The sequence below is a fragment of the Chiloscyllium plagiosum genome, chromosome 1, assembly GCF_004010195.1.
Source record: "Chiloscyllium plagiosum isolate BGI_BamShark_2017 chromosome 1, ASM401019v2, whole genome shotgun sequence".
Taxonomy (NCBI): domain Eukaryota; kingdom Metazoa; phylum Chordata; class Chondrichthyes; order Orectolobiformes; family Hemiscylliidae; genus Chiloscyllium; species Chiloscyllium plagiosum.
The window spans coordinates 98570830-98586933 of NC_057710.1; the positions used below are offsets into that span (position 1 = coordinate 98570830).

Below are 16104 nucleotides of genomic sequence, written 5' to 3' on the forward strand. Positions count from 1 at the left end.
TTACATGGATTCATGCAGTTTTTGAGCAAAGTAAAATGTAATTCTGCAAGTACTAGTTCACCCCACAAATATATATATATATGTGTGTGTGTGCGCGTGCGCGTGCTGGGGGTGGGGGAGGAAGGTCGAGTGTCTGTGAGAGGGTGTGTGTGGGAGTGTGTGTGAGATTATATGCAAGTATATGTGAGTTACATATGAAAGAACTGAAAACAACATGGTCATTCTAAAAGATGAGAGACTTAAACAATCAGAGTCTTTTACAACATACAATTTCAGTTACATCGTACTGTAAACTTTTGCTATAAATTCTGCGTCTTGCAATCTTATTTTCCACAACCACCTGATGAAGGAGCAGTGCTCTGAAAGCTAGTGCTTCCAAATAAACCTGTTGGACTATAACCTGGTGCCTGTGTGATTTTTAACTTTGTACTCCCCAAGGCAAAGCAGTCAGCCACCACTTACTGCTTGCACAGAGCAGTAACATTAAATTCAAAAACAAACCACATCACAGAGCTAACATAGTTCAGGTCAGTCTATTGCTGCATGCTATAGAAGCTCGTGCACCTAACCCAAAGCAAGAATGATTTAAAAATTAAAAGGCATTAGGCTGTGCTGCACTGTTTCAACAGGATACGCCAGGAGCCAGGGAGGAGTGAACTGTAATCCAAAGTCTTTTCTTGGATTCATTCCAAACCACTATGGAATAAATGTGGATTAAGTTGCAATGTGCTCCTGCTGTTATTATGTTTACATTGGTTTGGACGATACAACTTCAGGAACAAAAAAAATCAAGGCAACTATCCGGGGCAGAGGAAGTGCTACACTGATGAAGGCATTTAATGAGATGAGATATTTAAACCCACATTCTGCCTGCCCTCTCAGACGAACGTAAAAGATCCTACAGTATATCACTACTTTGAGAAAGAATAGGGGCATTCTTCCTACTATCCTGGAGAGTATTCAGCCTTCACGCAACTTCATAAAAAGTCATTATCTGGCTGCCTTGTTATATTTTTATCTGTGGGAGCGTGGTGAGCTTAACTTGGCTCCAGTGCTTCCTACATTACAAGAAGGATTACATTCAAACGTTCCAGCAAGCTTTGTTTAAATCGGCACCCTAAAACCAGCACTCTTGATAAAGTTATATACCTCAAATACCGCGATGTACTGTGCTGTTGAGTATTTATGCTGGCAATGAACTATAACAGTGATGTGTCTACCCCTGCATTAACATCAACCCACTTAAAATCAAAGATCTTTTGAGGGACGTTGCTGTTGCTTGGTCAGGATTTACTGCGTACCTTGATTATCTGGAATATTTGATTAACTGGCATACTCCTCGTCCTATAGATGCCAGTTATCAAGTTTACTGCACTTTGTTAGCTGTAAAGCATTTTGAGATGTCTACTGGCAAATGCAATATATAAAAACAGGTTTTTTTTTGGCCCCCACACAGAACTGAGGGGCAGCCTGCAGCCAGTCACTGATTTCAGTCTGGCCTGGTTCTCCAGCAGAAGCTGGGAACCTGTCTCTGGTACCTGAGCAGTCCTTGGGTCAGAGATGTAGCACGTAGACATTTTACTGCATCACAATGCCCCTCTCCTACTTTGTTCCTCAGTCAGATAGCAGAGGCCAAATATTCCCATCATCAGTAAAAATGACAGACACAGTCATAAAAAAAAGATTACTTTACGTGGGAAATTTACCCTTGTGGACTTATTACTGTTGTCAAGAGTCATACAGCATGGAAACAGACCCTTCGGTCCTTGCCAAACATAATTCCAAACTAAATTAGTCCCATCTGCCTCCTCCTGGACCATATCCCTCCAAACCTTTACTGTTCACGTACTTATCCAAATGTGTTTTAAACATTGTAATTGCACCCGCATCCACCACTCTCTCAGCAAGTTCATTCCATATGCAAACCACATGTGTAAAATATTTGCCTCGTGTCTTTTTTAAATCTCTCTCCTCTCATCTTAAAAATGTGCCCCCCCCCCCACCTGCCCTCAGTCTTGAAATCCCCCATCCTAGGGAAAAGACAACTACCATTAACTCTATCTGTAACTCTCATTATTTTATAAACTTCTATCAGTTCGCCTCTCAACCTCCTAAGCTCCAGTGAATAAAATCCTAGCCTATTCAGCCTTTCTTTATAATACAAACTTTCCATACCTGGCAACAACCTGATAAATCTCTATAACTGGACGACCAGAACGGGACAGTATTCCAGAAGAGGCCCCACCAATGTCCTAGTAGCTGCTAGTCTTACATTTGGGTGGGAGGTGTGGGGCTGGATTTTCTCAGTGGGCTTTGAAACCCCCATCGTCAGGTTCAAACAAGAGTCACAAGCCTGCACTGTGAAGAAAATAATAACCTGACGGTGAATTTCCCTTAAGTGACCAATTAATGGCCAGACTGCAGAGGCTAACTCTCTGCTGTTAAACTTGTGAAGTTGGGGACCAACCAGAGGCCAGTATATGTAGTCATCAAAAAGCTCCTTTTCCTGCCACATCACCATTTAATCACCAACAAGAGTCATACCGGACTCAAAATGTTTACTTCCTTTCCATAAACGTTGCCCAGTCGGAGTTTATCCAGCATTTTGTATATCTATTTCTTTCAAACATCCCAATACACTTTTCTTCTTGGTTGTGGACAGTGGTATCCCATGAAATGACCTTGAACTCCAAGAATCAGGAAAAATCCTAAAACATTATCTGTCTGCTGCCAACATTAAATGGGAATCAGTATTTTAACCCTAAGGGAGAACACCCTGAGAGTCGACAAGTTACATAGAGTTGAACACACAGTCATTCTATGAACAAATTCTCTGCTCACAGAAACTACAACTAACCGCTTCTCGTAAATGTACAATGCACAACGCTTGAGCAAAACGTATGGAGTGAGAAAATGTAGAAGTAAAAACAATACATTTTTGAATCATCCAAGTAATTACGTTAATACCTGATTAATTGTTTTTTCCATCTGCACTAGTCCAAGGTTGGGAAGAGTGCACTTTATAAAGTCAACTATTGATTCCAGACTTTCATGTTGTAGAATTAGTGGCTTGTGGCTTCCCAGTAAACTTAGGGCTACCTTAAAGATGACCTCTGACCCTTGAAGGAAAATCATATCTGCAAAGCAAGCATAAAAACATATTCAACGAAGTCATTAGGAATATAAACTGCTGTATTATTTTGTGACACAACTTGCGACTTGAAACAATTCAGAGTAAAATTAAAGAATTAAAAAGGGTGTTATAGATTTATTATTCTAAAATAAGGATGATGAACAACAGTTCAGATGAATTCATTTCAATCAGCTAATTGAACTTTTTACCAGCACCATCGTACTATATGGCATAATTTGTGTTGTGATCTTTTTCTCTTGTTAAATCACTGAATTCCAGCAACAGCCATATCTTTTTGCTTTTACTGCAGTTAAGTTGTAATACAAAATAAACAGTGACATTTACCAAAGACTCTGGCCACAAAACCCAAAGGAAACTGAGAGGCAAACACGGTGAGAAACCACGGGGCAGCATAAAGACTGGGACTAATTTCATTCTCCTCAAAGTGACAGTAGAGATCGCGGTGATAGTCATGGAGGAGTCGCGAAAGTTGGTACATCTGTATCTGCAAACCCAAATAAGATGATTTTAATAACACACGTCAAATTAACTCCAAGTAGATTGTAATTGTATGTGGAAGGCACAATGAAGTGAAAGGCCTTGAAAACCCATGATAGTTCAAGCAGTCCCCTGCCCCTCTTTATTCACTAGCTGAGCTCTGAGGGAAAAAAAAATCGATAAAATGTGGACCCTTCCAGAGGGCTGGCAGGAGACTGCTGGACTCTCAGAATTTCAGAGTGCAATTTCTGTCAGGTACCAAGTGAAGGCCTGACCTGCCCTCTTCCCCGCACAATTTGATCATTGAGGCTGATCATTAGTGCTACCACCAAACACCACGTCCCTACACCAGAGACGCATTTTGAGGGGATAGTGTTTATCCTCAAAGATTTATGAAAGTACAGCTGCCTTCCATTTATATGCCCACTTCTATCTAAATTGTTTGTATCTCCCTCTAAAAAATTTCCAGTCTCTTTGATCATCCTTATCAAAATTGTAGATACCATTCCCTATGACTGTTGAACATTATATATCTTTACCCTGCTTTCTCCTTCCCAATTATGAGAATTTGATGATGGAATTAACGTTAGAATGTAAAATAGTCAATTTTAACCAATCTATCAAAATTAAGAAAATAACAGCTATTATTATTCAGTCACTTTTTGTCACTTAATTATTCAAACCTTAATTCAGGTTAGGATTTAAAAACTAGCACAATGTAACTACTGTACCTGTAGAATAATCATGTCTGGTCGATATTGCTTCCTCAAGCCCATATCATACATGAGAAACTTCAGCATATGAAAAGCATCTTCTTCACTCATGTGTAGTAGCAAGATTCCTGCTACAAAACTAAGGCCCTGGCAATAGCCCACTTCCTGATCCAGCAGAGAGTAGGCTTTCAAGAGATTATATAAAGAGAGTTGGCCAGCACCCAATGGAGTAGCAAAATAAGGGTGTGTTGGAAACGTACGACCTGTAAGACAAAACAGTTTACTGTGAGAGAAAAGGAATATTTTAAAACCCCACTACCTTGTTGTCACTACACTGAGAAATGGCATCCTTTCCCAAATAAAAACCTGTGTAACTTTTTTTTTAAAGTGATACACCAAAATAAAGTGAAATGGATTAAATTTACACAAATATTCCATTGCTGCTTCACTACATGAACTGTTAGACTAATGGAACAATGAATAATTTTGCTAATTGATTCATGTTAAACATTTGGCATTTATAAAATGGACCATGACAAATGTGGCAGACCCTAAAATTGAGTGAAAATGCTCACTTATTTCCATCAGGAACTTAGGGTTAAATTTCTGAAAACATTAGGTAGGTTACTTAGACTCACTTTTAGGTAAAAAATATTTAAGGAACAATTGTCATCTCAAAGCACAGCAGCAAGTGGTACTTCCATTACTACGGCACTGCTACCAGTCTGTAATGTATAATATCTATAACAGGTCGGCCTTTACAGCTGTCCCCAAAGTAAAATCTGTATTACTATCCAAAACCTAGCCCATTACAATGCTCCCAAAAATACAGGCCAACTCAACAGCATCCAAACAAGGGTGGCACTATTGATCAGTGGGGCAGCACGGTAGTTCAGTGGTTAGTACTGCTGCCTGACAGTGCTGGGGATCTGGGCTTGATTCCACCCTCAGGTGACTATCTGTCTGCTTGTACATTCTGCCTGGGTTTACTCCGAATGGTTTGGTTTCCTCCCATTCCAAAGATGTGGGGTTTGGTAGATTGGCCATGGGAAATGCAGGGTTTCAGGGACAGGATAGGGAATGGGTCTGGGTGTGATGCTCTTTGGAGGTTCGGTGTAGATCTGATGGGCCAAATGACTAGTTCCCACACTGTAGGGATTTTATGATTCCACAAAACGACAAGTCTTGCTTAGCACAGGCCATCTGTTTTGCAATTGAATTGATTTGTCCCTTCTCTTGAGGCCTGTTTTATGTTCAGGCAGTTCAGCAATTCAGTGCACTTGAGTTATAACCCAAATATGGAAACACAGAGCTACACATCGATACAGTTATGGTATTAGTAAGCCATGTATCATTTCACACTTCAATAGACTGGTGATACAGGTCGGCTATACAGCAGCAGTATTAACAAACCAAACACTTATGTTTTATCCCCCCTTCTTAACCTCTCAAAGCAGAATATAAATGATGTATCATGGACAGCCACCTATCCTTATTCTGATAAACGGTGAAGCCAATATCTGTACCAGCCTGTGATTATGGAAGTACTCTTTAACAGGCAGAAAGTCTGGAACCTAATAGTAGTACAAAAGCACAAAATGCAAAAGAAAACAAAGGGATATGTCAGTTGGTTTTTGCTCCCCACCCAAGATAAAAGTTTGAGTTATTCAGCTTACACTGTAAACAAAGTTTCATTCTGGATTCACACCTTAAATACTTGGTAAAGTTGGCAACACAAGAAAATATTTGAATAGAAAAGTTAATTATATGACTAAATTCTTAAAGGAAGTTTCTAGTGAGACAGAAGAGGAGGAAGACCAGTCATTTCTATAAATAATTCCTTTTTAAAAAAAAACAAACAGAATTAAACATCCTTCACTTGTTCATTCTCAACAGGGAAATCATTTATATAGCAGATGGAAGTAAGAGACTTGATTTTAGACCATGTTCAACAACGAAAGGAAACAAAAATTTTATAATTCCATCTCAGAAGATCAAGCTGGAGTAATTCAACTGGAGATAGAAGGGTGTGCCCAAGAAATGCGTACAAAGTAGTTGATGAATGTAGTTTGTAATCATGAACAAAAGAGTAGATACTGTTTAGATGGTGAGGGCAAGGTTAGGTCGTCATTGGAATGAAACAGAAACAAACTGGAATAAAGAACAGGATTCTTGTGAACTTGAAGTAATGGAGAAACTCAACAAGATTCAGCAGCTAGAAAGTGATTAGACAACTATAAACAAACAAAGCTTTTGCTCTAAAACAAATGTATTATTTTTAATTTTCAGTATCCACAGTATTGCAATTGCTTTAGATAGCAATAAAAATTGATTGCATATACAGAGCAATTTACATAACGAGAGGACGTCCCAAAGCTAATTAAGTACTTTGAAGTCTAGTTACTGTGGAACATAGGACTAACTGCATGTCTGTTTCTCACATCAGCTATACAAGCCTTTTGACTCTGATTTACAACCCACCCATCCAGACACACGTTCCCCTTCCTTCCTTTGTCAGTCTTCCGCAGGCACTGTTCCCTCTGGGATACTCTGGTCCACTCTTCCTTCAATCCCATTACCACACTTCCCACAGCCTCACGGCACTTTCCCCTGCATCTGCAGGTGTAATACCTGTTTACCTTCTCCTCCAAGGTCAAAAACATATCTTTGAGGTGAAGCAGCACTTTAGCCACACTTCACTCACCTAGTCTACTGCATTCGCTGCTCATAATGTGGTCTTCCCTACACTGGAGAAACAAAGAATAAGTTGGGTGACCACTTCACAGAACATCTACATTCTGCCCACAAAACAGACTCCGAGCTTCCAGTTGCCCGCCACTTCAACACACCACTCTGTTCCTTGGCCAGCATCTCTAGCTCAGGCTTGCTGCAGTGCTCCAGCGAAGGTGGAGGAACACCCCATTTTCTACTTGGGGACCCTGCAGCCTTTTGGACTCAATATTGAGCTCAATAACTTTAGGACTTGAGCTCTCTGATTTGCTTACCCCTACCCCACACATAAGGCTGGTTACCACATACTCTGCTATTGCACACAACCCATTGTTAGCCACTAACAGTTCCCATTAATAGCTATTCACTCTCCCAACCAGATCATTATCCATTCTTTCACCTGTCCAACTGTTTGCCTCTCTCTTTAGCCTCAATCCCTACACACTGTTTATCCTTCCCCCCTGCCACCACTTCCCACCCTATCTTCTGCATAAAATCCAACATTTTCCTAGCTACCATCAGTTCTCAGGAAGATCACTCAAACAGAAACATTAACTCTGATTCCTCTCCACAGTTGCTACCTGGCTGCTGAGCTTTTGCAGCAATCTCGGTTTTCGTTGTCACCCAGAATACACTGATCAAAGTCATCGGTTTTCTGTGTGACGGTGATAGTAGGTCCTCATTATTCCACATCTTCTTTGCTACTTTTTAATACTGTTAACCACTCATTTCTTTCACTGCCTTTTCTCTGTGGTTTGTTTTATAATGGTGCTTTCGGATGAGATGTTAAACCAAGTTCCTGTTTGCCCTCTCATGTGGACCCAAAAAAAAAATCCCATGCCACCATTTGGGAAAAGCATCTCTTTTCAATTCCCCCAGTTGGCCACAATGATTTTTATTCTTTTAAGCACAAGATTATATGCTAGTCCCCCTCGATTGCTCGGTGATATTCAAATGCGCAGTCTTGTTACCAATCCAACTTCCTCTACCAAGCTACACGCGAATGATCTCATGACTCTACTTATACTGGCCTGGATGTGGCCACTGAACTTCCAGCAATGACTTCCCTGCTCCCTTGACCATCACTTCCAACACCTGTGTGTGTAGAAGTGCTTCCTTACATCTCTCCTAAATGGTCTGGCCCTAATCCTCAGACTATGACCACTAGTTCTAGAATCCCCAATCACTGGAAATAGTTTATTTTTGTCTACCCTGTCTTTTCCTGTTAAAACCTTGAAAACCTTGATCAGAACACTCCTTAACTTTGTAAATTCTAGGGAAGATAGGCATAATTTGTAATCTCTCCTCATAACTTAACACCTGCTGCAGTTGTATGGCTACAATTTAACTTCTACATCCTTGCCTCTGGATGTAAGGAACAGCATTCCATGAGCTTTCTTGAACATTTTCTCTTGTTTATGACAATTTGAAGATTGATATACCTGAACCGCATCCACCCCCCCTCCCCCAAAACATCCAATCTACCTAACTTCATATCATCCAGGAAGTACCCTGATGTATCCTTTATCAATCCAAAATGGACTTGCTTACATTGAACGTATTTGCTGCACATCTGCCATGGTTTGGCCCATTCACATGGGCTATTAATATCTCTTTGTAATTTGATGCTATCACCTACACGGTTTACAATGCCACTTTATTTTTCATTATCAGCAAATTTGGATATATGATTTTCTATGCTATTAACTAAGTCATTAATAAATAACGTGAATAATTGAGATCCTAACATAGATCCTTTGGGACACCACTAACTGTATCCTGCCAACTTGAGGGCCTACTAGTTATTACTATTTTCTGTCTCCTACCACTTGGAAAAATTTCCCAGCCACGTCAGCAATCAGCTGCTCTCTACTTCCATTCCTTAACCATCTCACCACTCATTGAACTTCTCCATTTCGCTGTCCACCTGCTCTCCTAGAAGGAACTTAATGGGCCACTTTAGACAAGTGGGATTTCCTGTTTCCTCCTGCGATGGGATTAGAGTTAATATTCGGGTTGAAAAATTTCAAATTGTCCCTCCCGCCTAGAGTCCTCAACCTGTCAGCTTTTCCTGTCTCCAAGGAGTGATTGGAGAGCACTACCACTCCTGCCAGTGCTGTCACGAGCAGATAAGTCTATGGCAGTTGAGCCAGATAACAGTACAAGTTCATCAGTAACATATATACTATAAATGATGTTTTAGCTTTGATCAATGGGCTTTAATTTTAATAGCTTTTTATCCTGACTGACTGATGTGAAGCCTCTTAAATGATTTCCCAAAGTCTTTTTAAATGTATGCAAAATCTGAAAGCACAAACATGCTTTAACTACACTTGCTTCAGGAGGGTAGAAAAAAAAGTGAACCTGTTAAATCTAGATTTATTTTGTCAGTTTTCGGCTTTAATTTAGTGCTTTTTTGTAAAAGTCATTTTTCGCGACCCCTTTTGCAATTTGTTTTTCGTGGTTAAGGTGGAGTTCACACCAGTATAAATAACAAATTATTCTGTGTGCGAACGCACCCTTCTCAAAACACATCTATAACATTTTCTCTATCATATACTGGACCTCTGCTTCACGTTGTTTCATGCTTATTAATTGCACCTGTCTTTTTATGTCCTAAACATTCATGTTTGTTAATCTTTAAAAACACACCAATTGCTTCACTTCCAAGGACATCTTCAGGATAAATGTCAGGGCAAGTTTATGGTCTTTGCCTAGCGCATGCTAAAGTACGATGCTAGTTTCATCTTAAAGCTACTGGTAAAATGTATTGAAACTGGGCGGGTGCAACTTGGACAATAAATGTGCTTTTTGGTATTGAGATCATTGATATACTGGTTAAAAAAATGAAGTTTACTGAAATATAGACTGTGTTCAATTCAGATCAATATTTTCCCCAATTTTCTTTTTTACTGCCATAAAGGTGTTGGCTCAGGTTGGATATTTTTGCCATTCCTGTATCTCATTCAAGTTTATAAATCAACTTTATGAACATTTATCCTAAAATGTGAGCCGATTATACAATTCAGTGGAATGACAGCTGTAAATAATACTGCTTTGCCTGTTGGTCATTTTTGATTATTGATTGATTTATTGTCACATGCATCTTGCTACAAAATAGTGAAAAATGCTGTATTGTGTCGCCACTCTCTAGCACCATCCTAAAAAAAATAGAAAATAACCAAAACATTTTAAAGATCAAGTAATTTTTTTAAATGATGACCTCTAGTTCCTGTTCATAACAGTCTAATTTTCTTCAAAGAACTGTGGTCTAAGGATGAAAACCTTATGCTTTACGAACACTTAAAAATATTCTACACTGTATATTCTTTTCAAACTCATTTTGTACATGACACGAACCCCACCACCTTTTAAACAAGCACTGGGAATACTGCAAAAACTCAGCAGGTCTGACAGGATCTGTGCAGAAACAGAGTTAGTGTTATTTCAGTTGTAATAATTATCCATTGCTACTCATGAAATGAGGAGAAACTGGAGGTTCAGCTGCATTGAAATCAGCAGACCCAAGCTGGTTAAGATAAGAGGGACTCCACATGAAACTGGGAATTATAAACTGTGCCGAATCTTCTACACTTTTATAAAATGTTCTCCTCGTTAACCAGGAAAACTTACCCCTAGCACATTTTCCTCAATAAAGTCTGCGATTGGTGAACCCAAGGGTATTCACAGCACAGTAAAAAGGCATCACAAGTAGACAGGGAGGTCAGTATTCAAAATGGAAAGTCGATGAGTCAGTTCAAGGATCCAAACCAAAGAACGGGTCTGTGGGTGCAATTATGCAACAGAGCAGCACAGTGGCTCAGTGGTTAGCACTGTTGCCTCAGCACTAGGGACCTGGGTTTGATTCCACCCGCAGGCAACTGTCTGTGTGGAGTGTCCACATTCTGTGTCTGTGTGGGTTTCCTCCCACAGTCCAAAGACATGCAGGTTAGGTGGTTTGGCTGTGCTAAATTATCTATAGTGTCCAGGGATGTGCAGGCTAGGTGGATTAGCCATGCAAGGTTACATGGATAAGATAGGGGTGTGGGCTTGATGGGCCGAACAGCCTGCTTCCATACGGTAGTGATTCTAGAAATTACAGTTAGGCTCCTTGTGTAAACAGATGGTATAACTGTAACTTTCTCTCAGAGTAAACTGAAGAGAATTTACAAACGTTCCTGGGGTACAACATGCGAGACTGCTTCCGAGGGTACAACAGGAGAGACTGCTTCCTAGAGAGAACCAAGATGATAAAATAGGAGGGACTTCCGCAGCCTGGTGGGTAAATGAAGACAGACTGGCTTTCCTGGAGAGAGAACCATCAAATTATCAGCCTTAGCAGAGCAAATCTTCGGCTGGGGACCAGAAGGGTCACTCACTGAAGTTTTGGCAGAAAATAAGATGACCCTAAGTAAGACAACTTAGGGGGGGATCTGTCTGGAGCCCATGGCAGTCATAAGGAATGGTGAAACAAACAGGTCAAATGGAAAGAGGACAAAAGAATAGTGCTTTTGTGCAAGTGTTACCTTGACATTTGCCGATAAGGGAAGTCAGAGACTGAAAGACCGACTCAGGAAAATGAACGACTGCAACAGGAAGATCAGGTGCGAGATGTTTTAAAGAGGCAAGTTTGTATTTCAGTGTTAGCAGCTGAACAGTCACCTACCATAATGCAACAGCACAGCACGTCTAGTCTCCATGTAGATATTATTTTAGTTGATGTACAGCGGCTCAGGAAGGAACTCATGGGAAGTATAAAGATAGCTGACACAGGAGCTGGGTGATACCAGGGCAGTGATAGGAAAAGTGATTAAACAATCCTACAGGGAAGCCAATCACACTCTGGAATTTATAAAAGGGAAACTGGGCAGGCAACAAGTACTGCTGACTTGAGGTGAGATGCGATGAGATGAAGGAGGTGTGCTTCCTTTTCAGCAACTCTATACTTCAGCTGCTTACAGGGTCTGACCACAAAAGGAAAATATTCCTTACCAGTCATTCCCAGCAATCCACAAGACTTAGAAATAAAAGAGATTGTCCAAGATTAAAAGAAAATGTTTAGGAGAAAGTAAGGAGCTAAGTTGAAAGGCAAGCAACTAACTTAAGATGCTGCACAACAGAGAGAAATCTGTAAAAGCTTGGTTTATGTATTTTATTGGGAAATAAATTTTCTACTTTAATGGATTTCCCTGAATGCCTGCAGCCACTCAACTAAATGTCAACTCCCTATGGCCTGATCTTGAATATTACAGAATCCCTACAGTGGAAAGAGGCATTTGGCCCATCAAGTCCACACCAACCCTCTGAACAGCATCCCACTCAGAACCACATTATCCCTGTAACCTTGTATTTCTTGTGGCTAACCCACCTGGCCTACACATCCCTGGACAAAATGGGCAATTTAGCATGGCCAATTCACCTGGCCTACACATCTTTGGATGATGGGAGGAAATTGAATTGAGACATTCGCTCAAGGGCGGTATCAAACCTGGGTCTCTGGCATCTTGAGGCATCAGTGCTAACTACTGAACCACCATGCTGCTCCTTTTTAAATGCTTTTCTTGGTTATTACATATTATTTAACATATATATTTGTATAATAGTGGAGATTTTAAATGAATTTGAACTTTGATTTTCCCATCAGAGCTTACGACGTGGGGATCTCTCTTGCACTTTGCATCTGTAACTCATGAGAGTAACTGTATTCCATGGGGAGATAAAAGTGTGGATGTGATTATATGCAAATTCAAGTTGTGGAAAGTAATTAATGTTGGGGTTTTACTGTAGAATGGGTACAATTTCCACACCGGCTGGAGTACCATGAAGGTCCTGACTTCTCAAACTTGCCCCTTGCTTGAGTTGGAGTTAGCCTCAGCTTAAACACAGTCATCGCTCTCTAGTGAGGAGGGCAGCCACATACCCTGTGGGACTATGCCAGCATTTATGCTATTATAACTCTCCCAGACAAAAAGAGAGCTGCAATGAAATGAATATTGATTAAAGAATTGTAGTGTTCTGTCCCTTTAAGGAGCTACCTGTTGCTGTGAAAGGGAGAAATATAACCTTAGTATGGGGGTCATAAGACTTTCTTGTGAGAATTCACCCCTTCTTCAGTTTTTCATTATAGTCATATGAAAGCACTTGAAGAAAGAAGAATCATGACAAAGGACAATTTATTTCCTCTTTACCTTAAAGAGAACAGTATTGCATTTAATTAAGAAAAAAATGTTTTAGATAAAAGTTTAGCTTCAGAATTATTAAAATTGGTTAATCAAAATTGGATTGCCACTTTCTGGTTGGAAACACTATAATGTAATCTTTAACATGGAATAATAAAAGAATTTTTCACATTAAATATTTATTGATGTGAAATGGTACTTTAGAAACAGTAACGAGTTTGGAATTTTAAAACATTGGAAGGGTAATTTAGAAAAAACTGTTTTAAGGTACATCAAAGAATTTGAAACAAAAATAAAATAAAACTAGTGGATGCTGGCTCTTTTCAAACCAAAACAAACATGATTTTGTTTGCCTAAAAGAGAGGGTGGTAACATAATTACGTCCAATTCTTTTTGCCCCACCCTTTTAAATTACCACAGAATTAACTATTTTGACTGGCAGCCCAAAACTGACTGCACAGGTTTTACAATTTAGTTATATTTGGGACATTGTAAAATTATAAGCTTCTGAATTGTCAGAGATCCTTAGATGAATCAACCCTTTCAGCCTGCAGCAGAATAGATTTTGTTTTTTTTAAAAAAAACTTGGCTAAATGCAAGTGGACAAGATTTCCAGCTTTAAGAATTTGTGTAGAGTAGATTCCCGATAGTGTGGAAACAGGCCCTTCGGCCCAACCAGTCCAGACTGACCCTCGAAGAGTAACCCACCCAGACCCATTTCCCTCTGACTAATGCACCTAACACCATGGGCAATTTAGCATGGCCAATTCACCTGACCTGCACATCTTTGTGACTGTGGGAGGAAACCAGAGCACCCAGAGGAAACCCACACAGACACAGGGAGAATGTGCAAATGCCACAAAGGCTGGAATCGAACCTGGGACCCTGGTGCTGTGAGGCAGCAGTGCTAAACACTGAGCCACTGTGTCTATCAAGTTTCAATGTCACAGTGCAGCAATGGACTAGAAACTTGTAATCTTTTTGAAAAGGAAACAGATTTAACCCACTGAGGCCATTTGTTACTCCCTGAAACAGAGTGCTCGAGACAGGAGCACTGCTTTAAACAAGCTAAATATCAAGTATCAGACATTACAAAACCAGTAAGCCTAGGCACAAAAAATAATGAATTACATTAGAATTTTAGCCAATAGTGTAGATTTACCTGAAGAGAAAGAAAAAAATCAAAATTTGAAGAGGAAGGATGCAATGATGTAAACGTATTGTGGAGGGTGCAGGAGCAATTCGCAAGACTTATTCCCAAGAAGAAGAACTTCAGTTATGAGGCGAGACTGATGTAGTGAGGACTGTTCTCTTTGGACAGAAGGAGGCTAAGTGATGATCTGATAATAGCATTCAAAACTATGACTGGGCAGGATAGACCAGATAGAGAGAAACTGTTCCCAACCACATAAAGAACAAGAATGAGAAGGCACAGGTTTGAAGCGATTTGGAAGAGGAAAAAATGTGAGGTGAGACAAAGCTTTTTCACAGTGGGTTGTTACAGTATGGAATGCATTGCATGGAAACGTGGTGGTGGCAGATTTAATTCAGGCATTCAAGAGGGCAATGGACAAATACTTGGTTAAAAATAATGTGCAAGGAAATGTGACCAAGCTGGATATTGGCACCAGGTAATGATATTCATAAAAACAGCTGGTTCAGACATGATGGGCTGAATGGCCTCATTCTAAGCCATAACACTTTTTGTGGTCAAATAGTTCAGGACAGTGATATACATAAATGATAATCAAAGTTGCAACAGGTAGGGAACAACTCAAAAGAGTACAAGCAAATATGTTAGAAGAGAAATACATAGTCAGTGGTTGTAATCATATAGGATTAGGATAACCAGATTGGAAAAGGTTATCTTAAGGAAAGGTTATATAGTGTACTTGGTATTGTCCTTTTAGAAAAAGCAGTTGAGGAACCAATCAAGGTACAGACTATTTTAGCCTTGGTTATATGTAATCAGGTAGAATTACTTAATGATACCATAGTAAAATATCTCATTGGGAAGCGTGATCGTAATATCTAGGAATTATGCATTCAGTTTAAGGGCAAAAAACCTGGATTAAATAAATGTCTTAAATTTGATTAAAGGCAATTAGAAAGATTTGAAATGGACAACGAAAATAGATTAAAGGTAAGACAGCAGAAAATAGTGGCAGGCGTTTAAGGAGCTATTTCATAATTTCAACAAATTCATCTCTTAACTAGAAGAAAGAAAGACGAACCATCCATGGCTGATTAAGTTAAGGATGGCATCAAATTAAAAGGCATGCAGAACTATCTAGAATAATAAGATTTGGAGGCAGGCAAGAAGATAAGGAAAAGTTTAGAAACGAACAAAGAAGTACTAAAATAAAAGACAGTAAAATTAAAAGAAACATACAGAGTACAGCTTCCATAAATGTATGCAAAGGCAGTCACTGAAGTAAATGTTGGTCTCTTCAGTAAGTGACCGGGAAACAAACTTTCAATAAATACTTTGTAACCTGTATTCATGGTAGAAGACACTAAGACATCTTAACTATAGTCGAAAGAAGACCTGACCCATAAAAACATTATTCAGAAAATTAATTTGGAAAGTTGGGATGAAAGGCCGACATATCTCCAGATTTGACTATGTGGATCCTGCACCACCATCCCCCACCTCCTCTCCCACCCCACCCTCTCCCACATTTCCAGAAGTAGGTCCTACCATTAGCTGGCCTTGACAGATGGGTCCTCTACTTTTTGTAATTTACATAAATGATTTGGATGCGAGCATAAGTGGTACAGTTAGTAAGTTTGCAGATGACACCAAAATTGGAGGCGTAGTGGATAGCGAAGAGGGTTACCTCAGATTACA

The 16104-nt window shown here is 39.7% G+C and overlaps 1 protein-coding gene across 5 annotated transcripts in view; it reads right to left on the bottom strand.

The window, feature by feature from the left end:
- tbc1d1 (TBC1 (tre-2/USP6, BUB2, cdc16) domain family, member 1) overlaps positions 1-16104 on the bottom strand; it is a 296242-nt gene that overhangs the window by 10302 nt on the left and 269836 nt on the right. For all 5 annotated transcript variants that reach the window (XM_043693132.1, XM_043693142.1, XM_043693152.1 and 2 more), the window contains 3 exons: positions 4363-4607; positions 3479-3638; positions 2968-3137 (listed from right to left, as the gene is read on the bottom strand). In XM_043693132.1, the coding sequence (XP_043549067.1) occupies positions 2968-3137; positions 3479-3638; positions 4363-4607 (575 nt within the window). The remainder of the gene's footprint in view (positions 1-2967; positions 3138-3478; positions 3639-4362; positions 4608-16104) is intronic.